This window comes from Battus philenor, unplaced genomic scaffold, assembly GCF_028537555.1.
Source record: "Battus philenor isolate CCGP_79_NKW_IND1 unplaced genomic scaffold, ilBatPhil1.0.hap1 SCAF_9, whole genome shotgun sequence".
Taxonomy (NCBI): Eukaryota; Metazoa; Arthropoda; class Insecta; order Lepidoptera; family Papilionidae; genus Battus; species Battus philenor.
This window is the reverse complement of record NW_027181759.1, coordinates 9395243-9420733: the sequence shown is the minus strand read 5'-3', so window position 1 is coordinate 9420733 and position 25491 is coordinate 9395243. Positions and strand designations below refer to the sequence as shown.

The window sequence follows — 25491 nt, the reverse complement described above, 5'->3', positions numbered from 1 at the left end:
AAGTGCTTTCCATACTAGGCCAACCATTTCAAGTATATGGAAATATGCAACCAAATATTTGATCTCTGGACATGACGTAATTCTTAATAACAAAAGTTTATCAAATAATTATTTTTATAAAATCAGCTATGTAATTATAAATTATCCATTTGCATCATAAACGTGTATGTATACGCTCAATTTTTCCGGTCAGTGTTACTAGAGCGTATATATACTCGATTGCATTGAAATTAAATATATAAGTTGAAACAACGTACTTGAGCAGTGGTAGCCCAGTAATAGAGGACTGAGAGTCTTATATAATTGATTGTTACTGCTCACAAACAATTTTCCAGAGAATGGATAGCAGTGTTCTTTGTATACCATAATACCACCACTCTGTGATCGCCAACCCGCCTGCCAACCGTGGCGATTATGGTATATATCCTCATAGAAATCTTTGAAGGAGGCCTATGCCTTGTAGTGGGCGTCTATGGGCAGGTACGAAGAATAACACACTCCTTTACAATATAATATCACACAGATAAGAACTGATATTGATAATTGTTACATTGCTTGAAGGTAATGATGATTTGTTATTTTGCTTCTCTTTATTAATAGCTGAAAAAGAACAGAAGGTAAACTATTTATCTGTCTGAAAATTGTAACAAATAAACAATACCATTTTTATTTATTTTAAAATTATCCACAATTTAGAAAAAAAAAATATCTCGGGTCCTTTTTGTTCATATATCCATATGATGTAAATGAATTAAATCATTCCTAGCTTTTAAAGTGTATAGTGAAAAAATTACCTTTATTATCTTTTTAAATTTTACTAATTCGTATTCGTAAATGTTCTCTTTCTAATTTATAAAGAATGCTTTAAGTGTCTTATTGTGTACTTTGATGTTTGTACATTCTATATATCAAACCATTGATTATATAATTTGTGTATCCTTGATAGGTTTGTAATGAAGTATTAAGCCTTATTCTACATAAATGTAGAATGTGGATTATAATTCAATTTCCAAGTGAAATAGAAATTTAGTTTATTACCGTATATACCGCATAGCTTATCATGTTCAATATTATTTTTATTTTTTTATAAAGTTCTTAATAATTTAAATAGGTACTTAAATTTAAATGTAGACAAACTTTAGTTCATATTTGTATGGCAGCAAATTATCATTCATTTGAATAAAAGGAAATTACAATGGAATAGATGATGAGGTAAACTGCAATTCCTACTACAAAAAATCTAATCTGGTCGATAGTCTAAAAATGTTATGTTTTGTATTTAGAACAGCGGTTGTAGACTGCAGGCCATTTCTGGTTACAGCTTAATATTTCCTGCCTTATAACTGTGTTAATTGGACCGTCTCGTGGAATGTTGTGAACATTCCTAACTAATTTAGGTGCTGTGATTTATATTGATTCTAGTCTGATATTCATTCCAAATATAGCGAAATATATGTACACTGACAAATGTAAGACATTATCATATAATTATCAGACCGTGAACAATCACTATGTTTGAAGTTTTATTTGTATGTTTGTATCGCATTAAGGAATGTGGAAAATAAAATGTTTTGTTAGTGCTTACAGAACTTACAATTAGCTGTTAAACCTTTTTTTTTGTTTTACGTACAATCAATTGTTTATTAAAAGTAGCCAAAGAGAGAAAAAATTGTATTTGTTTTTATTTAAATAAACCGACGATCTTTTGTATTTATATGAATTTATTTATAATTCAATTTAACTGTTTTTTATAGAAAATATTAATGTTGTGACTAAAAAATTAGATACATTAATAGATAGAGAAAATCTTTTATAATATAATCGTGATAACTTTAATTGAACCAGAAACATAATTTATAATTCAATAAGCATTACTTTAAAAGTCTTTTGTCTGGAGGACAAAAAAATTATTTTGACACAAAGTCAAATCTGTCAATTTACATTTGGTCTGTCAAGAATGTGAAGTGATATAAATGTAATTTAAAATTGTAATATATTAAAAATGTCATTTTGTCTAAGGAAAAAACATTGAATTTATGCACAATTATTATTGATACTATATTAAGTTTATTTTAAATTTATTGATTGATTTTTTAACTACTGCACTATGATTTTTTTCAATAAGATACCTGTGCTATGGTATTTACAGAAACTGATTTTTGGTGTTGCTATACCAAAATTATTCCTCAACGTAATTGTAATTTTCTACCTGTCTTCCATAATTTTTAGACAGTTCCCAAGCAACTTTTGTGCTCGTAATTAAAACGTAGTGTATGGTATGTGTCTTTGTGACTTGTAATGTGGTAAAAAGAAATACCATCACGAATAATTACATGAACACAAAATAATTTAACTTCAATTTCAATTTGAACCAGTAAATAATATTAGAGAAATTTTAATATTAACTTAGTATTGCTTAAAGTATGTATAAACTATTTTTGAGATTTAAATGTACATGTGTAGTCCAAAATTATGGATAAGCCACTATAAATTGTTCATATATACGTAATGTGGTACACTGGTGCCTGTGGGGTACTCTGACCGACTTTCATTATACCTAGACTTTGTCCGACAGATACAAGACCGAAGTAAAACATTTATTAATAATTATTTTACTTTTAGCAATATTATTGAGAAAGATTATTTTCAAAATTGGATTCTATAGGGTGAGCCATAATAAATTTACTAAACAAAGGAAGTAATGTAATTTATTACTTGGTAATGATATCGTCAAATTGTCCTTCGGATCCTAGGGGATATACTTCTAAACGATATTGAAGTTTTTTAAACACGTTTGCAACTTAAAACTATTGCAACCGCCTTCATGTCTTCTCCAATGTTATTCTTTCATTCATCAAGTGTTACAGATAACTGCTTTTGAAATGTTTAAAATAAGGTGGCAAATCTGGACTTCCTGGTGGCCACTTTAGGTCACACCCCTTGAATAAGGCTTTCCTTAGAAACATTTCTCCTACGACCACCATGTTGGCATTAGATGTGTTACAGGTTGCATAAAGTTATTTAAGAAACAAAAGATAACTTATGGTCCACCCTGTTTAACAATAACTATTGAAAGAAGAAACATAACTAGACTCAGCTTTTATAGATATTTTTTGCTAATAGTCAATTCAACCTGTTGTTCTTTATTAGTTTGGTGATCAAAAAATTGTCTTAATTATTCAACATTACGTCCAGAAACGTGCTTATTGAAAATTTTCCAATAATTTAGATTGATTTATCCATATCAATGTACTTACTATCACCGATAACACTTGTTTGTTTATAAATTATTAAAATGTTGCTATAATTTAAAATTTTTATTACTATTTTTGCTTTCAATGTTTGTATTAGTATCAATGTTCCCTGATATTTAATATATTAATGTATTAGTATTGTGTGTATTGTGTTAGTTGAAATTTGTTTAAATTTAAAGATAACTTGTCTTGAATCCTTAGTTAATATTTTAAAATTACAGAACATTAAATTGAAATATATACACAGACTGTTCAGGAATATGTTTGTATTATGGTGTATTTATTACATTAATGCAACTATACACAATATTTAATTATTGTTTAACATGCTAGTCCGTGTTTTCTATAATGTTTAGTTGCTATAAAAACTGTAAAATGTTAATTAAATATATCTTTACATAACTAGCTATGTGTTTTATTTGTTTTTATTCTATACATGCTTGGAAACAAAATTTTAGCCAAGAACAGGACTTATCAAATATGCACTTATGCTCAATTTTTTATTGTTTTTCAGCCTTCCTCGACTATACTATAAACAATTACTCTCCCTGTAATCTCTCTAAAATATCATGTAATACATTAATGAATTTAATTAAACAAAAACATGTAAAAAAATTTACAACATCTGTGTAACTTACACTTTCTCCTTTTTTTGCCAAAAATTAAAGCTTGAAAAAATACTGATAAACTTTTAAATAACGTAAATTATTAAATAATGTACTACGAGATTTTGTGGGTAATTGAAAATTAATTTGCGGTTTATTGTTAGCGCTCTAGGTGATAAATAACCGGTGCAGGATAATATGATATAAAAATTACATCAAACACTCAAAGAGAGTTTTTTGAAAATATTTAATGAAGTAATACTAATACCCTAAACAATTTTTTTCATATTTTTCTACAACACTCCGATTGTCCCATGCAAATAAATACCAAATTTAAATACAGCAAGTTTTTTTCCCCCATAGATTTTAGTTATTTTTATCCATTTCGCACATTGTTGTAATGCCATTCAACACAAGACCAGCCTTTTATACCGTTAATCTCAACAGAGCACCAACGTTCGTAGAATTTCGCTTCCCTATCTTTACCAATATAAAATACGTCTTCGTCGTTAACTTTAATCTTAACAGCGTACGATTTGCCACCTGGAACAATTTTAAAATAAACGTGTGTGAAACATTTTTATTTTAAATTTGTACTATTATTCATTTTTAATTTTATGAAATAATGATTCATTCATAACTAATTCATCAAAGAAGCAAAATATTATTTGGCAAATACCAAAAATTGTGTAGTGTGTTTAAAAATCCAGTATTAATGTATGATGAACATCATCATTTCAGTCGTAGAACGTTCACTAGGCAATCTCTGTTCTGCGCGCTATGTGGTCAGATCATTATCATTTCAACTTGCAAATTCCCTGAGTTAGGTTTGTTATTTCATTCGTCTAAGGATCTTCTTATTTTGGATTCGATCCCGTAAAGAAATCTCTGAGCATGTCAAAGGGACCCTTAACTAAGTACTGAGTACCTTGAATCATAATTCTTAAAATAACACTTGTCTTCAAGTCTCATCAATGGCCTGCAGAGAAATATTATATTTTCTCATATATGCTAATATTATATTTATGTTGTAGAATAAGAAGTGGCAGGGCGAAAATAAGAAAAACTATGAATTTCTAAATGAAAATTGAAACTAAATACCTAGAACTCCTTTATTTAGTAAAGACTCGAGGGTTCCGCCTGAAGCTTCAGGCCGGACAATGACAGATATTTCACTGGATTGGGAGACTTCTAAGGTCGCTTGCTGGATGAAGTGAAACGATGCTTGAGGTGGCCGAACATTAGCTTCACCGGCTGCCATTATCAGGATTTATATTTGCTCACAATTGCAGGGAAGCATGAGTTTGTAATTAAAATAACATATACTTTTCTATATAGACGCAATTATTCCCGTTGTCCGAGGCAAGCCAGTTCAGCCAATCTGATCTATGATGGCCACAGGTAAGAACAACGATATAATCTAATCATGTTTCGTCATCGATTCCGATATTTTTTGTGCGCCAAAATAGGCAGTTAAGTAGTGAAAAATATATAAAAAAATTCTAGCCTGTTACGAAATTTTTCTGATTTTTTATAAGAAAAAAACAATTGAAAATGTTACCGTACCAGCTCCAAAAACAAATCCATAATCCTTAGGAAGTACTTCGTTTTCTCCATGTTGATATAACTGAAAATCGCAGGAATCTACCGGTAAAACTGTATGGCTCGACTTAAGGCATACGTATCCGATAGTTAAACTAAAATAAAAATAAATAAAGTAAATTAAGACAAAAAGATGCTTGACACAATTGACGTTGTTCATATAATTGATCAAACTAATTTTTATTATAACGCAAATGATATATTTGAAGCTTCTTTCAAATTGCTTCTGTTAAAGGGAAATTAAAAATACCTTAAAAATAAGTTTTTTTTTCTAAAACCCATTAAAACTAATTCAAAATGATAAAATAAAGCATACATTATCAGTGACTAAAGGAGCACTGTTGTTATTAAATACGTTCTGCATCTAGGGTATTTCTAATACTGTCTATTTAACACCCAATTCTAGTGTTACTAGGTGTAATATGTACAATGATATGCCAAAAATTAATAAAGGCACTTACTGCGATAAAACAGTTGGCTCGGACACGGTGCCTACAGCCATACTATCTCCGTTCTCGAGAAATATAAAGTGATAAACATAACGGTGGAAATTTCGCCATTCCCTTAAAGGCCCTGAAATGAAGATCGGTGAAACAAGTATATATCAAAGAAGAGAAAAAAAACTGTACACTAACTATCTACATATCGATAAGCCGCTTAGTTGGGACCTATGACTGTAAGACCTGGACGCTGACATAGAAAGAACTTAAATTGTTACGAGAATATAATGGCGTGTGTCGTATAAGTATGAATCTGGAGCTGATCGATTCGATTCCGAACAAAATGATGGTCAGGTTCTACAAGTTCTGAAATGGGCAGGCCACTTTGAACACCATCTCGCAGTGGACAACGCAACAAAAAAGACACCGAGGAAGACTCAGGAAGAGGTGCCTGTGATATGTAAGATCTCAGAAGGATAGCATAGTGGAGATCAATATATACAAAGAATTGAAGCTCCACAGAAGGAAATGGAAGAAGAAAAATGCTATTAACAACTGCTGGTTATAATAATCTGTTAATATACATTAAGTAATTAAATTGATAATAAACTTTTTTATTGATTTATTAAGAAATAATTAATATTTGAGATTGCTCGACTAATTCGCTTTATCTTTTTAATTGGTTTGCACTAACAAACAACATTATCCGCAATCATAAACACCCTACATAACCAAACAAATCATTGAAAGTATAATTGTTCTATAGTCATTATAAATAATAGAGAACACCAGAAAAAAAAGTGTTATTGAATTAAACATGACAATCAAAACTGTTTTTTGCGATATTTAAAAATTTTAATGAAAATGAATCATAATTGACGAAGTTATCAATTTAAAATATAGTATGTCGGACCTTATATGTCAGACATATAAGGTTCTAGCATATCTATTTAATCAGTTTACACATGTTGTACATGTGATCAAAGACTACATATAGAATGAAAAGAGTCTTTAAATAAAAGCAAAGTAGTAAAGGGCTAAACCGATTTGAAATGTATTTCATTAAGTTTGATTTGTTTTCTATGTGAGGCTTTTTATGGGATCATTGTTCACTACATAAAACCTGTGTGAATGTATACAAACTCTTAATTTAAATTAAAAAAAAATCATCAAATGATTACCAAAACTACGATCCCTTACACATGGCATATTTAATAAATATTCTTTTCCATCAACTACAGCTGTTCCTTTAATGAAACCCATTTGTTCGTAATGAGTTTGATGTAACCTGTAAAACGGAAATAACTTAAACATATTTCTTAAATTCACCTATATAATTATTGGATATATAATTATGTATAATTATTGTATATGTTATGTATACAATTTAAAAATTCGAACTCTAAAATAAATATGTATAATGTAAGTATATTAAATACACGTTTTGTTTCCTCTGTGAAACCTGATAAAATGATTCAGATTAACCTAATATGTCTGCTACAAGCCTCGTCGTCATTTCAGACCAAAAGTCCACTGCAAAGAACGTTTCTGCCCATCTTCTAGAAACTTATTTATCAGCAGTAGCTATCCCATATAATTAATGCAGAGTGTGAATAATGTAACATCATATCCTTAGAATAGAACCCGTAACCTACGATCGCAAATATCAGTCCTTTACTGCTATTCGATTTCCATCCCATTAATCCCGCAGGTGCACACCATTAATAGAGAAATTGTTTTGATAAATACAAACATTCCGTAATGGCGTTTTATACAGAATAGACACGCGGTCGAGTCATCTTAAGGTTCTCTATTTACTGCCATTCCCAAAGTTACATCATTTAGAAGTAAATAACTATTGTATTATTTTTTTAAATTAATAACTTTTTCTTACAGTTATTTATTTGATTTGTTGCCTTTTTCATATTTTTTTTCAATTCCAGTATTGAAGGTGCCAAATTTTGGCCAGTAGGCTCGTTTCGATGATTTATTTCATAAAATAGCTACATTGATACTCACTTTTGAAGCATTTTAAAGTAATCAGCGGACCAGGGTTCCCGTGCTATGTCGTCCGAAAGACTTCGGGAAGACATGTGGACGTCATATTCGAACGGCGGCCAATTTGCACTCCATGTCAGCGCTACATCCACTTTTACTCTTTTCTCTACATTCGCCCTTGATCTAAATTAACAGGATATAAAGCAATTATTTACGTACAATAAATCATAAAATAACTACCAGATGAAGTTACAACATATAACTCTAAAAGCTGACTCTATTTCATTTTAATAATATGTAGGTACAACGTTACGTCATTGTCAGCGGCGCGTCGAAAAGGGGAATTCCACACAAATAATATTGTTCATTTACGTCGGTATAAGTACGGACGAAGCTCGTATGGATATAGAAAAGTGAACTATTCTACTGTCAGATAAAGCTGTAAAAGCCTTAGGGCTAACAGCATTAACATCATCGAAACAGTACAGCACAGAACGAAATATACACATTTCTAATTCGACTTCGTTTTGTTACTACCTGAAAACCTAACGGCCCTAGGAAGAATCCCACAAGTAAAACTATTATAGTTGTCACAACAATGTTTTAAAAGATAAATCATTAATTTCTTAAAACAATAATAAAAACTTTTAAATTACTTCATTTCACCGTTATAAGCAAGTTTCCATGTTCGCATAGGCATAAAATTATCAATCTTGATTCCTTGAACATTGTATTCTCCATATTCTGATGAATTCTGTTCGAGATGTGTATCTGGTAGATTCGGAGATAGTAGAAGATCTTCCCCGTTTATCTAAATATATAAATAAATCAATTATTTCATTTTTATTTTATTAAATTAGATCCGTATTTTTTAAAGTTGTGATGATTAATATTTATATTGGTCACAATAGGGATAACATGTCCAAACATTGATAAAACCTCAAGTTAAAATTAAAATGCAGGCTTTATATTGAAAATTAAACTATGATAAGTGTTCGGTTTCTTTTATCAAGCAACAAACTCGTACGAAGCCGCTTCACGAGTGGCACTACCATTAAAGTGCGGACAGAAGGCTTCGACTGTTAAAATATTCTTTCCGGACTCGATTACCGCCTATCCCATACTGAAAAAACTAGAGGTCGGCACAGTGCTCACTCAGGTGCGAATAGCATACGGCGTGTTTTCATAGTATATAACTAAGTTTAAATGTAAGAACAGACCTGCGTGCACCTGTGACCTGGAGGTGAACCAAATTGTAGTATATGTAAAAACTAGCTCTACTCTGTACAGCAGAATAAAAACAAGAAAACGTAGAAACGGAATTAAATAAGGAAGTTAATAACTCAAATATACACAAACTGATTAGCTATAGAGTATAAAGTGTAAATAATTAAGTCAAACTAATAAGTTATTTACTGTAAGCTGTAACATATATACCATACTTATACATATACTACATGTCAAGTATAATTAAAATGGTTTGCTTTTAATAAACAAAGTCTAACCTTACCTTTAGATATAAGAAGGCGTCACAAATATGTTTAGGTCTACGAGCTAGCCCGCATATGACAGCATTCCCATCCTTTGATAATCCATTAAAATAAACGGCATCAACAGCCTTAAATTAAAAAATTATTAGTATCTTTAAATGTTAAATTTATCGATTTAAATATTACACACTAAATAACTTCTATAACAGACATTAAAAGATCATAAAATTTGAACAGGGTGATTGCTGAAGCTTTTGAAGTCAGTTGCTATAAAGGACACTCTATCCAAAAATTAATGGTTTTAAAAATAATTAATAACTTAATGATAATGTGGTAAGAAAAATAGTTTTAAAAATTTAGATTACTACATATTAAAATTAATTATTGTTCACTATGTGTCTCTGAAAACTGCTTAAAGTTATTGGCCTGTCGCATTCAGAATAACAATATAAATTAATGTAACGCATTTCAGAGTGATCTCTCTAGACAATGTGATTAGAAATAGCTATAAAAGTTATAAAGCCATTTGCGTTCGAGTATTAACATGTAATTTTGTTTATATGACTGCGCAAATAAATGAAATTAAATCTACGGCTAGTTGTATGTCACTTTTGAAATAAACTGTCGAAGTGGCAGTGGTTGCACTGCAATTTGCCGCCAGCCAATACTGCGGTTTACTTTAGTTTAAGATTGCTATCAAAATTACTTGGTTTTTACCCCATTAAGACCCACGGATATCTCAAGATAACGAGTAACAGTGCTGTGTTTGATATTCTATTTCAAAATTTTAGCTTAACTTCACCAGGCCTTATCAAGTCACTATATATTTCCAAATAAGACTTTTGATAATGCCAATATTTTTTACAAAAACTTACTCAAAATGTACCACGTTTTAAAAATACGTATACTTTCTTTTATCATAATTAACAAAATCGAAATAGTATATATTTAAATATTTTTTTTATATATTTTAGTTATTTTTTTTTCAAGACTGCCAATAAAGATAAAACATAATTAATACATTACCTTTAAATTATCTCCCAGATTGTATTTTTGTTCCAAATCCAAATCATGTTTGTGAACGTGTTCTGTACCATCGGAGCTATGACCTAATTCGACTGCCAGTAAACGCTTAATCTCGTTTATTAACTATAAAAGTATTTTTGATTACAATAAACAAATATCACTGAGACAACGTATATAATATTAATACGTAATATATACATCCTTAAGATATTGAAATTGTGAATAGAATATTTTTTTAAAATTCTGCATGTTTAAAAGTATAACACCTTAAACATTTACCATAAAAAAATAACATACCCGTTTTATATTTAGAACAATGTACATAAAAATAAATTTAGCCCAGTATCCCTTATTCTGCTGTTGGTATATTCCTAAAATTGGCGGTTTATGTTTGCTATTTAAATACTTAAATATTATTACAAGAAAGGCGGACACCGCGATCGAAACAATATATGTTAACATGTTTCACAACAGTCAATTAACTTTCAAATTAATACTGAACTGGTAGAATCATAATTATTTGATAATAGATATAAATGTTTCGAAATCCGCTTCTATCTTATCTAATGTTTGATTAATACTGTCTCTAATACACTTGTAGGTTAAGCTCATTGACAAAACAGAAATAATTTGAAGGTAAATAATAATAATCGCGCTATAAAAAAAGTAAATAATTAACTTTTCAAAGTTTTATTTAAATTAACACATTTGATTATCCTGAATTAGTTTTTTTTTTTAAATTTTTACTTGTCATGAGCTGCCTGAATATTATTTAGGTGGTTTACTGCTACTTTTACTAAACCAACTTAATTACTATGTCTAAACTATAAGTTACTTATTATATAGTTTCGATATAGCTATAACAACCCGCAAGGCTATCAGTGCCAACTTCAACAGAAAGAAGAGAAGCTAGCTACATATGCTAAAATAAAAATAATCTAATTTAAATATTGTCTTAGTGTGCTTATGCATACATGAGCAGACATCAAATCCATATTTATTAATCTATCCTGTTAGCTTATTATGGAAAAGACTTTTCTGTACAAATAAATAAAATTGGAGTGTCTGTTTGTAAAATATAACTGCTTTTTAGTATATATTTATGATTATATATGCAGTACATATCCAAAATCACACTTTAATTTTTTGTCTGCCTGTTTGTTACAACTAATCATTGAAATAGCTGGACCAATTTTCTCAGGATTTATACTGGCTATTTTTATTTCAGACAAAAAATTAAACCATAAAAAAAAAACTAAACAACTAATTACTTTTTTGTTAACTTCCAGGCGGACGAAACCGCGGGCACGGCTAGTGTATCATAAAAATCTACAGATGCAAAGGGATGAGTAACCTTAATTTTGTATTCTTGTGCTCAGGGTTGTGTTAATACAGGAATATTATACATTTGAAGTTTCCTCTAAAATTTCCTAGAAATAAAGAAGACAAAAACAATAAAGTCATCATAAAATTTTAAATAGGAACTTATTGATTTACTGACGATGTTAGTATAAAAACAGCAGAAAAATTAAAGACAAAAGTTTAGTAGTTAATTGTTTATTAATAAACTTAGTGAATAAAATTAAACTTTTATGAACAGATAAATCTGAGATTCACCCAGATTCTAAAATTATCTTCATTCAGCCATAGCTAGCAGATGTTTGTGTACACACTCTTCTTTGTTAATAAGATGTGTTGTTTTATTGACGAGCTGCATTAGAGTATTCAGGTTGTTTGACCATTCATTGAGACGGTCCGATGAATCCATGTTCAAACTAAAAATAATTTTAAATTCAAACTATTTTATTAACATTTCTAACCAGTAATTAAATAACTTTTTTAAAACTAAAATGTGTACTAAAGAGGAATTTTAAAGTTAGAGAGGAGTTCTTGAGCTTTACATTTAAGAAATTAAAAAAATATGCAATAATCATAAACCCTTGCAAAATATGTAATATGAAAAGACATTTGGTTGATTTTGTTGATAACAAAGCACCATAGTTCAAAAAGTCATTTAAGACTGCATTTCTTCCAGACACCTATTTAAGGCCTATATCGAGTAGTGAATATCCTATTGCTGAAATATAATGATGTATAGATTAATATATATATATATATACCTGAAGTGCACAACACCAGCAGGACGGTCTATTTTGGCTCTCACAACACCACTGACGACTAGTTGGCTCAGGGCATCTTCTGTTTCCGTCACACTGAGACCCAACAACTCACTCATACGCTGGAGTGTTATACGTGTGTAATACATTGACATTATTCGGATATTCTAAAACAGGCAATCAATTTAAACAATAAATAAAAATGTCAATCAAAAGCCATCAATAAGCGACAACATAAGACTGAATTAATTGTGTTAGTATCTATTAAATATATGCTACATCACAATAACATTAAAATTACTCAGGATAATTGTCAAAAATTCACTTTTTAATTATTCCTTCATTTTTAAACAATGACATATTATAATTTATTAATTTGTTTTCTTATAACGATTGATTTAATATTGTAAACTTTGAAACAACACTTACATGTTCAACAACTCTATTCTTTAAGTCATTCCAACGTTCCTGACCTTTCTCATCTGATGCATTAAAGTAAGGCGTTTTACGTAACATCTTTTCATAAGTTGAACATAATGTATTCCACCTTATTATTTCAGGATTAATAAACAATCCTAACAACTGCCTGCAAATAATTAACAATCAAATAACTTAAGTCTATTAGCACTATGTATACTAATAGTGATTTCTAGTACTCATTATATAATAGTATAAATAAAACATTTGATCATATGCCACATTCATTCTGTTTTATTTACACTATAATAATTAAATAATTTTTTAGACTTTTAAATCCAAACAGAGGTATTTAATAACAACCTCTTTTACTTTTGTACCCTCTGGTACTACCATGAAAAGCTCCAGTGTACCCTGGGCTGTGTTACCACCCTTTTGATATAGATATTCGGTTTTTAATTTAAATCAAGGCTCACTTGTTCAACTTAGGACTTATAAATGCTGCTTATAAATGCTTATAAATGGTGGGAGGGGTTGATAGATAGCTGATACTTAGTTTTACAAGAATTGGGCCAGGAGAGATTATAATGTGATGATCACCCTTAAGATACTTTAATCTCAATTACAGATATATTAGAGTTTTTTCGTTTTGTTAAGAAAAGTAAAATTTCTGGTGACATATTTTAGGAAAGGCTTCAAAGAACTGAATATATGTGTAGTTTTGTAATTTCAACATACTTGTATTCAGGTAGTTTGTCCAAATCTTTGTCTTCATTAAGCCTGTGAGTTAGATCAGCTTGCTCATTATCATAAGGTGCAAGTATCAGAAAGATCACACTGCCAATAAGTGCATCAGACCCACCAGCTGCGCCCAGGGCTCGGAAATGTCTACACACAGCCAGGTACTGGCCATTTTGCTGATCAACAGCTATCATTATACGATAGAACTTCTCTTTCAACTCCTGCAAAACACAAAACATAAATGTAGGCTTGGCATTGAATTGTGGAAATCCTATATAGAGTGATTGATTATAGGTATAAAACTTTAGAGAGTGAACATATTAAAATATTTCTTTTTTTTTTCACAAAAGGTGTAAACCATGCAAGCAGGCATAGGGCAGCTAGTTAAATTATATTACGTTATTATTTACCTGGGTATTGTCTTCTTCAAAGAACTTGGTGTTAATTTTTTTGGAAATAATCTGTGTTCGAATGTAATCTTTAATGGCCAAACACAGTCTCATTTGTTCTAATATTAATTCCACTTTCTCCCTCTTATCCATTGACCCATAAGTCTCAACTTGGAGCTCTTGAATTATCTTTGCAGCTTCAGCAACATTACCCTCCTCCTCTCTTATCTTAGCTAAAATATTGGTAAGTCTTGCTCTTTCCACTTCAACATAAATTTTACCTTCAGTAATGGATCTCAAAGTTTCAATTAACTTAATTTTTGTTTCCTTATCTGGGGTTTTATCAACATAAGTACAGCATTCTTGCACCATTTTTACTACTGCCTGTTTTAGCTGTGACCTATAACGTAATTAATTTGACCTTAACTTAATTTTTACTAATATGATTTAGGATAGTTAAAGTACATATTAATTTCAGATTTCTGTTTACTTATTTAAAGATTCATAGTATATGGCATAGATTAATTCATTAAAAACAACTAATATTTTAAACACTGTTATATTAATTGAAAAAAAAATAATCCTCTTAAAAAATTAATGAACAAAAGATATAAATTATTTGAGATGATAACTAAGAAATAATATAGATTAACCAATAGTCAATAAACTAAATTAGATGAGTTCACTCTTTACTGGTTTAATGGCATATCAGTCTTTCAAATGTATATAAAGTAATTAGTAAAGTGTTACCAAAAATTGCTGTACCACGTCTTTGAAAAAGGTGACAAGCTGGGGGCTGTCAAAAAAAGAAAGCATGTATGCTGCCACTGGAAGCGTTGATAGAGTACTAATTGCCATAACGGAGATAACTTTTGTTGCCCAACAAGCTGTGCCATACCTAAGGCACAATACCATTTTTTTGGTAGCACTATAATACATGTCAAGGTAATACTTCTTCTAAGATAGTGATACAAATATTTTTAATAATAATTACCTTCTCTTTGACAGAAGTATAATGTGATCATTAAGTGCTGACCAATTCTTAGCCTCAAAACATATTTGAACAATGGCTACTAAAATCCTAGCTGTGGATGCCATGTCAGCGCCCTGTAAAACATATTACATTATTTTACCAAACTTTATTGTAGTATTTCTTTAATGGTATTTTGTAAACTTTATTTATGGGAATTATAAAGAAAAATAATTACAGTTCTGGTTTGTTTCTCAAGAGCCAGTAGCTGATCAATTGCTTCTTGTACTCTGCCACTGGAAGCCCATGATTTCCATAATGGAATTTTTTCATTACAAGTGTCTTCATAGTCCACCTAAAAAGATATAAAACAGCATTAAAACTTCTTGTCTTTCTTAGTTATTTTCTCATGATTGAAGGTCATGGCAAATTATGTCAATCTTAACATAATTTTTGTCCACACTCTTCTGTTTTCAGAGTTTCATAGAGACATGATCAGCTTGGCATGCTTTGGCTTTGCATCATTCTCGAGGATACTTGGCCATCATCTAGCCCTTTTACATTTTGCATTACATTTCCTACATGCAATAATGCTGTAGGCAAATAAAGCAAACTAATCAAGCAATGAACCTCTCAACCACCCTTAAATTGGAATGGGACTCTATAGCAAAACATTAAACCTCATACCCGCTTAAGCAATATGATGTCTTGGAGATCTCACAATCTAGTATAATACCTTTGTGTGTAATACCTTTTTTAACAGCCTAAACCAAAGCATGAGCTTTAAATAAATAAGATTGAGGGCTAGCCTAGTAATTACACCAACTATAGCGCTTGGTAATTGGCACTGCAAAATTTGGGCACTAATAATTTAAGCCCTTAAAACGTAAAAATAGTTTCTAGTATATGATTGGTTTTAAAATAATCATAATTAGATTAAAACTACAAAAATATCTGTGATAAAAGTCGGAGAGCATAAAATCATAGTGTTTTACTTATTGTGTATTTATTATGTATATTTTGAGTGGTACGCTTTTAAACAAAACATAGCTTCTAACCACTAAATTAAAATATGCTACTCATCATAAGCTCTAATAGTTTTAAAAAATACGACCATAACAGAGCTTGACGAAATAAAGATAGACAAGACTTATTAATATACTTATTACAGTTCTACTTACTTCCATTTTCACAATTTTCCCAGTATTCGAAGACATTTTGTAGTTAGCTGTAACTGAAAAATATAATTATAACATTTTAATTAATCAAAACATCTTTAAATATAGCTATTATTAAATATAATAAAAATAGAAGTCTCAATTTCAAATAAATACCGTAAATATGGAATTAAAACACCGTTTCAAGTACAAAGTAAATGCAAGCTCATTCAGTCCGTTTGACAGTGACAATTATAGACAATTTCAATTTTATTTTTATTTCAACTACTCAGATATAAACTCTACAGACTACTGCTGAAATTATTTTCTGCATGAATATGATAAATTTATACTTGAGTGCAAATTTTTTTTTTGAACGATAACTATAAACTTTTTATAACTATCAATTATACTTATTTTAACATCTCCCTATAAAAATTAATATTGTTTATCCAGATAGATTAGGTTCAACTAGGTTACTCTTTAATCATAGTAAGTTTGGTTTTGTTTTGGTTTGGTTTTGGTGACATCAAGATAATATTATATATTAAATATTATATATTTTACATTGCATTTAATGTTAAATAATGTTGCTATAATATTACTTGCGTTTTTGGCTAATTCTAGAATTATTTAAAAAACAATATTAACTCTGTTATATTTATAAATATCACTAGCAATTTCATAAAATTATAAACTACAGTTATTTATCTAAATATCATACTATTTCTATGAATATTTAACATCAATACCTGTTATATAAAATTTCCAGTTTTTTACAATTTTTAGACCAGGTAATACAGCTTGTATTTGATTGTAAATGAAATATGTAAATTTTTCAACACAATCTGTTTAACAGTGGAAATGGCGTAGCAAAGTGTCGATTTGTTTTCACATTTTGTATTATTAATTGTTTTACATTAGACGCAAATCTCAACAGATTTAAGTATTTGATGTAGTATATTAAGCGTTTCTTTTTTAATTTTAAGTGCTTTACGTGTTTCAATGTGCATTTAATCACGTAGCCTTTTTTTGCGTTTCTTTGTCCTATATTCTATGAATTACAATAAAATTTGCAGTCGTGGTAAATTACATTTATTAGTAAAATGAGTTTAACATTAAATTTAGATGATAGCGAGATGATTGGTTTTAAAGAATCACGTAGTCGCTCTGCACAAGGATTGACTAACATTTCCAGTATGGTTATGAAAATACCACTTCCGCCTCGTCTGTGGATAACTGGTGAGTGAAATTACAGCTGTTCGTTTGGTTTACGTGTTACTGTAATATTTTTTTTTCATAAATTCTTTTTTCCTATTGACTTTATGTAATTAAACAAATTTCTATAGACGTGGACGACGATTCATCTGATGAAAATAGTGGTAGCAATAGAGATGAAGGTATTGTAATGGCTGAGCGAACTAGAGTAAGATCTCGATTTCGGCATCACAAACAGCGTTGTACATATAGTGTGCCGCTTGGAATCTTTTGGGATATTGAAAATTGTCAGGTATCCACATTGCTTTAATATATATCTGCTTTGTTAGAACATCACAAATTATGACTACTAACTAAAACACCAATTATTAATTTTTTAAAACTGTTACATATTGGTCTGCATAATCAGGTGCCAAGAGGTTGTTCTGCAATAGATGTGGTGTCAGCAATACGAGCAAAGTTCCTTACAGGAAGGAGAGAAGCTGATTTTGTTGTAGTATGTGATGTACGGAAGGAAGCGCCAAATAGGTTACAGGAACTAAATGATGCTCAAGTAAGAATGTTGTTAAAACTTTAATAAAAAGGGGTTTCTTGTTTTTTCTACAAAGAAATCTATAAAACAAATATTCCATTTGTATTAATAGTATTTACATTACTAAGCAGTTTCATAAAGCATACAATATGGAATAATGTAAGATATAGTAGTTGATATACAAATTTGTGTTTATATTTTCTAGTAATGTCATATAAGCATTATCAAGATTTTTTGTGCAGGTTATTGGGTCATAGTTGTATACTGCCATTTTAACTAATTGCTGCATTTTATAAAATTACTTTAAATTATTTGTTGCCTAATTTTTTGTAAACTAATCTTTTGTGTATCTTTTTTATATATTAAGTCATTACAAAATAGTTTTATTATTTACAATCTCATTAATGATAGAATTTGTTGTTTGTCTTTGCTGTTTATAAAACTAGAAATATTTTGTAGGTAAATCTTATTCATGTGTGTGGCACTCAAAAGAATGCTGCAGATGAGAAGTTAAGACAATGTATGAGAAGGTTTGGCGAGCTGCATTCAGCTCCGGCAGCATTGCTTTTGATATCAGGGGATATAAATTTTGCAGCAGACTTGTCTGATTTTCGGCATAGGTATTTATTAAATATATACTTTATTTTTATTCTTGTTTTATTTTGTTTTTCTAACTAGATATTATTTTGGTTATAAACTGTTATTGTATCTGTTAACCAGGAAGAACATGGAAGTGATTTTAGTGCACAAACAGAATACATCTTCTGCTTTAATAACATGTGCTTCTTCTCATTATTCCTACAATGAGATCACAGCACATCTGCCGAGAAACCCAAAGGTATTTCTAATTCTAATTATTATAATATCCCTGAAGATGTCTTCACAGTCAGCCTTTAAAATTTTCATTTAATTTTTCTTTTACCAAGGCAATTCACGTGCAAAGATTAAGGAATAATTCTGTGAGGGTCTTCTGCATTTTAGGCCAATTTCTTGACAACAAGTATCCATTGTGTTTACCTGGGCTTGATTATTAATCAAGCATTTAGTTCATGTTAATCTTGACAGGCTTTTTGAAGTAATTAGGTTCTCTTTTATGTTCTCTGACCCTTTCGCTCTGTGAACTCAGTTCAGATGAAGCTGTAAAAGCCTTAGGGTTAACAGCACTTACTTTTACAGAGAAAATGCAATTAGGTTCTAATTTTTATTGCTATTAATACTAGTTACCTAAAATGTATATCTCTTATTATTCACCCAAGACCTTGTTCCTTGTCTTCATATATGAAAAAGATAAGTTTTAAGGGCTTATTCTAAAAGTTTTAATTACAATGAATATTTGACCTATTAGACTTTGAATATTTGATTTGACAATTAACAGATTTATTTGCAATGCAATAACAAAATCTAATGTATGTCTTTTAATTGTGCCAATATGATTAACCTTTAGTAGTTAAATCTTGGTAATTTTAGCTGTCAACAATAAAAAGATAAAACAGGGATATCAAAACGATTTTTTAAAATGTTTTGTAAGAACATTTCTTATAACATAATATAAACAATTATCAACAGTATGGCAATATTATAATCATGTAACTTAGTTATCTAAATATTTCATTTTTAATTATTTATTTATTTGCCCTATTCTATATATTAAGTACTATACTTAAAAATAAATTATATGTAATAGGCAAAAAAGCTTTCATAGTTTTAAAGTTTTATACTTTTTCTTTATCTTATTGTAAAATGCAATTTCTTTGAGACAACCATTGTAGGGCCTTTGTGAAAAATAAAGTGAGCTGTCATCAAATTAAGTAGTGACAAAAGACAATTGTAAAGATCATGTATGTATATTGGTTTAGGTCAGTCAAACGGAAGAAGAAGAAGAACCAACATGTGAAATGGAAGTGATCAATCTTCCAATGGACCAACCACCGGAAAGGGTGTCTCGACGATTACGAAGATTGGCTGATAATTGCGGAGGAAAAGTATTACGAGTAACGGCTTCTACCGCCGTCTTACGGTTCCCTACACCGGATCATACGTCAAGGTAAAATTATTCATAGTTTGATTTGTGTTAAACTTTAAGATATAAAAATTTGGAGAAATGGCAGCCAACAAATAATTAATTCACTACGTTTTATACCTTATGATAATATTAATTATCAGAAATCCCATTAAAGTAGCAAATGCATCCAGATGGTCACAAAAGCACTACAGTGTATGCTAGGTAAAAATATGTTTTTAAACTAGATACAGTACGATGCCACAGGCCGCTTCCATCGTATGGGAGTAAATCCTTTTCACAATATATTGTAGAAGCCTATGTCTCTACAAGTGGGCATCCTATGGCAGAAATGTTAATGATAATGAAAATATTCCACTAGTAAAAGTGTAAAATAATGTTAATAATTACAGGAGTAAAATACTAATCAATAAAAAAATATTCTGCATTGGATAATACTTAGTATTATTACTGTTGTGAAGTTTATCGTGTTTGAATTTAATGCATCAAGTGTTTCGCACAAGTTCTCAATGATTCATCTTGAATTAAAAACATGCCTATTAGAAATACATCATAGATAAATTGCAAACGATGTGAGTAAAGCGATATTGGGGTGTTGTGGAAACCAGCTTACAGAGACAAGAAAAGAGTGAAGGGATTGTATGCATTTACAGATACCCATAGATATACATTCAGTATACCTGTTTCTTTCATGAGAAAAAAGATTTTCTGAAGTGGAAATCACACCTGTAAACTTGTTTTGATACAAAAACTATGTCAATATGTAATTGTAAATTATTTCTTTATTTATCAAGTTAACAGTGAAAATAATAAATTGTAAATATGAATATTGACTGGTAGTAAAGGACTACATAATATATAACTTCAAACAAGACTTGAATTGACTTATTCACATTTAAGTGAAAGTTGTTTCTTATATAATGATGTTACCGTGTCACAGTTTAGATGTTAAGACTACAGCAATTTTATTACAATGGGATTAAACAAAGCTAATATTACATAACCATACTTAATTTAAATAATATGAATTAGTTCGGAAAACATTCTGTATATTATTGATTTTGATTTTCTCTGCATTAATAAATGAATATCTAACATTTTTTTATTATTTAAGTTCTCTATAAATAGATAGATATTTTATTTGTCAGTCACTATATTAATTTATTATCAAATTTGAGAAAAACATATCACATGCTGGGGAGGGAATATTTGGAGTGATACAAATGTTTGATGATATCAGTGTACAACTTTATATTGAAAGTTAATACTAATCATAGTATACAGATGTCATTTTTACCATAGGACAATTACCATTAATTTCTATGACCCCATTAGCACGAATATATCATGCATAAGCCATGTAAATACAAATCAAGAAGGCAAACTCTACAGATTTATCTGAGTAATGTCAAAGCAAGAGAGTAGGATTATCAAGATACCAAACAAAACCAAACGTGTAAAACGTGTGTGTAATATGTGACTCCTTTAAAGTACAATTTCCACACCTTAACACTATCTAGTGAATCTTTATGAGCAGTCAATTCAAAGTATTGTAAATCAGATGGATGTATCTTATATATCCACCTGGTATAACCTCACAATCGCTTTTCCAATTGTATTCTGAATTATTATAAGCTTGTTTAATATTAACAAAAAAAAATATGACTGATAACTGACCTGGATGGCACTGCAAAATACGTATTTATACTCAAACTACATTCCACTTTAATTCTGTCTTAACAAATACACTTATTTAAACTTATCCATACTAGGGTAACCACAGATTTTCTTAACAAAAAATAACTTTGTCTAATGTACCTCTCATCGCCGTATATTTATGTACTATTACATAATGTCGGTAGTTTTTTTCTAGATAATGAATAATATTAATATGAATAGAATTATTGAATCAAGAATAAAAATTTTATTTGAAAAAATATATACATATATAATTAAAATAATTTTCATGCAATAAAAACTTGAGAACGGTTCACTGAAGGCATATAAGGAAGAAAATATACAGATTATACTTTGTATAACTATATAAACTCACACGGCTATATTTTTAGGAGTACACTAAACTGCTATTTATGTTAAATTTTTTGATATTTTTTTTATTATATTAAATTTTAGTTCTTGATATTACACTTTTATTAAATTGAATTAATATAACTCATTTGAATATCTTTTTTTTAATTTGAAAATGAACTAGTATATTTTATTTTCTTGAAACAACTGACGAACTTTTACTTTAAAATTAATATACAAAATATGTAAAGATTACTAATTAAAACATACAGACTATAAAAACTGTTTATCGATATTTTGATCGGTTGCACCATTTGAAATACATTTTACGTATACCCACAGAATTGAGAGAATCTTATTGGTCAAAACTAAAGTCGATAGAGTAACCCAAGGGGTTTTGTCTACCTTCAAAAATTACTAAGTACTTTCGCCTTTTGCAAATTCAAACGGTCATTCAATCACCGGACAAAGGCAAGAAAGGAAATCCTAGTCACATTTAATATAATTATTTAATATTAGTAATTATTATTTATTATTTAGTTTTAAAATATTGATGTTAATAATAATAGTGCTATTTAGTGTAAAATGTTGTTATCCGGGTAAGAATTTATAATTATATCGTTTATACTACAATTTTACGTCGACTGCATTATTATTTCTTTTTTGGTTAATACTTTAGTTACATATCCCTACAACATTTTAAATTATGGTATGTTTAGTCTTTTGATCATAATATGAAAGTGGTGTAGTGTATATATTTCTCTCCGATTTTTCTTTTGTTTAAAAAGTCATCTGGGCCTACCGATTTGATTTAACGTTTATTATTTGCCTTTTATACATTGTTTAACGTCTTTAACTGGCTAGTGTTTTTTTTTGTAACTGTCATTATTCTTTCAAGTTTTTAAAATTAAAATTAAATTACGATAATTAATTTTAAATATTTAAAAGTATTTTTGTAAAAAACGTTTTAGTTACGTAATCGACATCATCGTTCAAAATTACATAAATTTGCAGTTTCGGTGTGTTTGAAAATTTTATAATATAGTTGAAAATTTTCGTGGATTATGTATCAGTTTAGTCGGTGTTGAAAATTGAAATAAAAAAACTATTGAGCATGAATTGGTTTCTTATGGCCATAATCGTTTTTATTTTTTTCTACTTTCTCTGCTTAATAGGTTGCTAATGTCAATAATTGGCAAAATAAACCGTTCTAAATTTAAATCGTTAATTGATGACGTAGAGTAATTTCTGCTAACACAGTTTATACATTTCGCCGAATAAGTAACGTAATAGTATTTATACCCGGATTGTGCCACGTATGCAATTAAGCTTCGCAAAACATTGGTATGAATTGTGTCGCGTTGGCAATCATTTGTTTTGATTGTAATTCAAATTCATTTTAAATTTATAAATGTTAATCGAAATATTTTCTCATCTTATGTATATAAGCTGTTAGCATTTATGATACTGCTGGATACAATTTATTTTTTATCTACCTCATGTTTTTTTTAAATAATCGTTTTTTTAAGTTTTATATTTTATTTATTTCAGAAATATCTTTATTTTTATTCAGAACGCAAGTATATTAAAATTAAGATAATTATATTTAAATAATACAAAGGACTGTTTTATCAGCTAAATTAGAATAAATAATTGCGATTTTACTTAGATATTTAATTCATCGGTCTGTGATCAGCGTCGACGGAGCAGAACGTATTGTTTCCGTAATTCTAAAATTAGTCATTTGATTTACTTTTTTCTGTTAACCTTAATTTTGATCTGATATTCCATAGTTTTTAATATAACGTTTACTAAAATACTAACGGTTTGTGAAATATTTTATTTTTTATAAACTTTAAACAACGGAATTAAACATTTGTTTAAATTATTTTATCCCGTTATTTTTCTATTCATTTATTTAAAATAATTTATATGAAATTATTTAAAAATAATGAATATGATTATTTAAATCAAAATAGAATACAAAATCGAATAAACTAACAAGAAATGACAAACTTTTTTTAGTTATATTTTCTGAGGTTTTCCATAAAAAATCTCAATCTTTGATATCTCTGAAATATATTTATGAATAGAGTGTACTGTACATTAATTGTCAGCAAATGAACTAAATATTAATCTCTGTTGTATTAACATCTGCTTCCGATCAGCCTGTATACTCCCAATCTTGTAGGTCCAATAAAAAAGTAATACGCTATTAACCATATTACATTTTTTGAATATGTATGTTTAGACATATTCATATGATTGACCATTTCAATATTTATGTTATTATATAATATATTTTTTGCCAAATTATTTTTTTCCCTTTTATGTTCTTATGGATATACATAGACAACAATTCTAACAGCAACCTTCTTTCACAAATAAATGACTTAAAAATAAAACTGAAAGTCTTATATGACTTCTCATAAAAATAGAATTATACCCGCTTCCTTACCTTACATGATAAACATAAACATCAATCTGGGTTTTGGAAATAAAATCGTACAAAGAAAACTGTTTTTTCTTTCATTTAACGCTTGTCACACAAGATTACAAATGTTTCTGTTACTATAAGATTCGCTCGATTAAAAATTGCAACCTTGTGACGATAGTAATAACAATATATGTCCAAGATCAATCTAAATACAGGATGAAATAGGTGGAATGTGTTATGGAAGTGAAAGTATAGTTCCTTTGCTATCAATTAATGTATGTACAACTTAACCACAAATAAACCGTTTCAAAAATAATAAATACCGTGAAGATAATATAGATAGAAAAAGCGTTTTCTATATTCGGATGACTGCTTTTAAAATTAATTATTGAACCTGTCCCTACAAACTCTTTACTGACAGAGTGTTTAGATAAAAATAAAATAAATACGTTATTGACTTATGTCGCACCCCAATTAAAAAAAAATGTATGTAACATATATCAGAGTGATCACCTAGCACAGGATTATAATAAATGGGTGTAAAAGCTTGAATTTTTTTTACTGATCCGCTATGTATGCACACCTTTAAAGTTTTTAAACCTATAACCGGTCACTCTGTATGTCTATCAGTTGGTTGATAATAGCTCGTGTTTTTTTTATTTACCTAAATATTATTAAATGTATACAAATGATATTATATTTGTGTAAATATCATTGTAATGTATTTAAAATTATAAGCTGCGCAAGCTCTGCATAACGTATTTGAAATTTAAATTTGAACGTATCGCTCGAAAAATTTCAATTTGTAATTTATCCGTCTTGTAACATAAATAAAACAAACCGATTGATATTCAAATGTAAGAGATCGTGGACAGAATAATCCATAATGATGTATATAGAGGTAAGATCATTCGCGTTTAAAATAAAACTCTTTATGTAATAAGTAAATTTTCCTTTAAGTTTGTTAGGAATTTTGTAAGAAAAAAGATAAAACAGATTACATATAGTATTTGAAGTAAAAAATATATTTATTTTTTGTTATTTCTAGAA

The 25491-nt window shown here is 29.1% G+C and overlaps 3 protein-coding genes across 5 annotated transcripts in view; 1 reads left to right on the top strand and 2 right to left on the bottom strand.

Moving 5' to 3' along the window:
• Positions 1-4235: 4235 nt before the first annotated feature.
• Positions 4236-10898, bottom strand: LOC137932300 (uncharacterized). Its single transcript, XM_068775906.1, has 9 exons — positions 10713-10898; positions 10416-10538; positions 9410-9517; positions 8556-8710; positions 7921-8082; positions 7083-7189; positions 5923-6034; positions 5426-5556; positions 4236-4402 (listed from the first exon to the last, which is right to left on the bottom strand). The coding sequence occupies exons 1-9, from the start codon at positions 10875-10877 to the stop codon at positions 4236-4238; spliced, it is 1230 nt and encodes a 409-aa protein (XP_068632007.1). The 5' UTR covers positions 10878-10898.
• A 1067-nt stretch (positions 10899-11965) lies between these two features.
• Rpn5 (regulatory particle non-ATPase 5) lies at positions 11966-21724 on the bottom strand. Of its 3 annotated transcripts, none has more exons than XM_068776114.1 (9): positions 21654-21724; positions 16231-16283; positions 15288-15404; positions 15074-15186; positions 14101-14479; positions 13688-13911; positions 12962-13118; positions 12536-12699; positions 11966-12190 (listed from the first exon to the last, which is right to left on the bottom strand). In XM_068776114.1, exons 2-9 carry the CDS (start codon positions 16264-16266, stop codon positions 12052-12054), a joined length of 1329 nt encoding a protein of 442 aa, XP_068632215.1. In that variant the 5' UTR covers positions 16267-16283; positions 21654-21724; the 3' UTR covers positions 11966-12051. The 3 variants fall into 3 exon arrangements, with proteins under 3 accessions (XP_068632215.1, XP_068632214.1, XP_068632216.1); XM_068776113.1 differs by lacking the exon at positions 21654-21724 and adding an exon at positions 16384-16474; XM_068776115.1 differs by lacking the exon at positions 21654-21724 and adding an exon at positions 16384-16440 and having other exon boundaries at positions 16231-16277.
• The window catches only part of Marf1 (meiosis regulator and mRNA stability factor 1-like protein), a 23649-nt gene continuing 15250 nt past the window's right edge, over positions 17093-25491 (top strand). Inside the window, exons 1-6 of the mRNA XM_068776112.1 lie at positions 17093-17448; positions 17556-17716; positions 17834-17977; positions 18416-18576; positions 18677-18794; positions 19813-20000. Coding sequence (XP_068632213.1) covers positions 17313-17448; positions 17556-17716; positions 17834-17977; positions 18416-18576; positions 18677-18794; positions 19813-20000 — 908 coding nt within the window. The 5' untranslated portion in view covers positions 17093-17312. The remainder of the gene's footprint in view (positions 17449-17555; positions 17717-17833; positions 17978-18415; positions 18577-18676; positions 18795-19812; positions 20001-25491) is intronic.

Excerpts from the sequence above, each read along its gene's own strand:
- Rpn5 (XM_068776114.1), bottom strand. The coding sequence starts at position 16,266 with ATGTCTTCGAATACTGGGAAAATTGTGAAAATGGAA. Across the intron at positions 14,480-15,073 it reads ATACTTCTGTCAAAGAGAAG|GTCACAGCTAAAACAGGCAG; the intron begins GTAATTATTATT and ends ATTACGTTATAG. Across the intron at positions 12,191-12,535 it reads GCTGGTGTTGTGCACTTCAG|TTTGAACATGGATTCATCGG; the intron begins GTATATATATAT and ends AATTATTTTTAG.
- LOC137932300 (XM_068775906.1), bottom strand. The coding sequence starts at position 10,877 with ATGTTAACATATATTGTTTCGATCGCGGTGTCCGCCTTTCTTGTAATA. Across the intron at positions 6,035-7,082 it reads TGTAAGGGATCGTAGTTTTG|GGCCTTTAAGGGAATGGCGA; the intron begins GTAATCATTTGA and ends TCTTCATTTCAG. Across the intron at positions 4,403-5,425 it reads TGGATTTGTTTTTGGAGCTG|GTGGCAAATCGTACGCTGTT; the intron begins GTACGGTAACAT and ends AAATTGTTCCAG.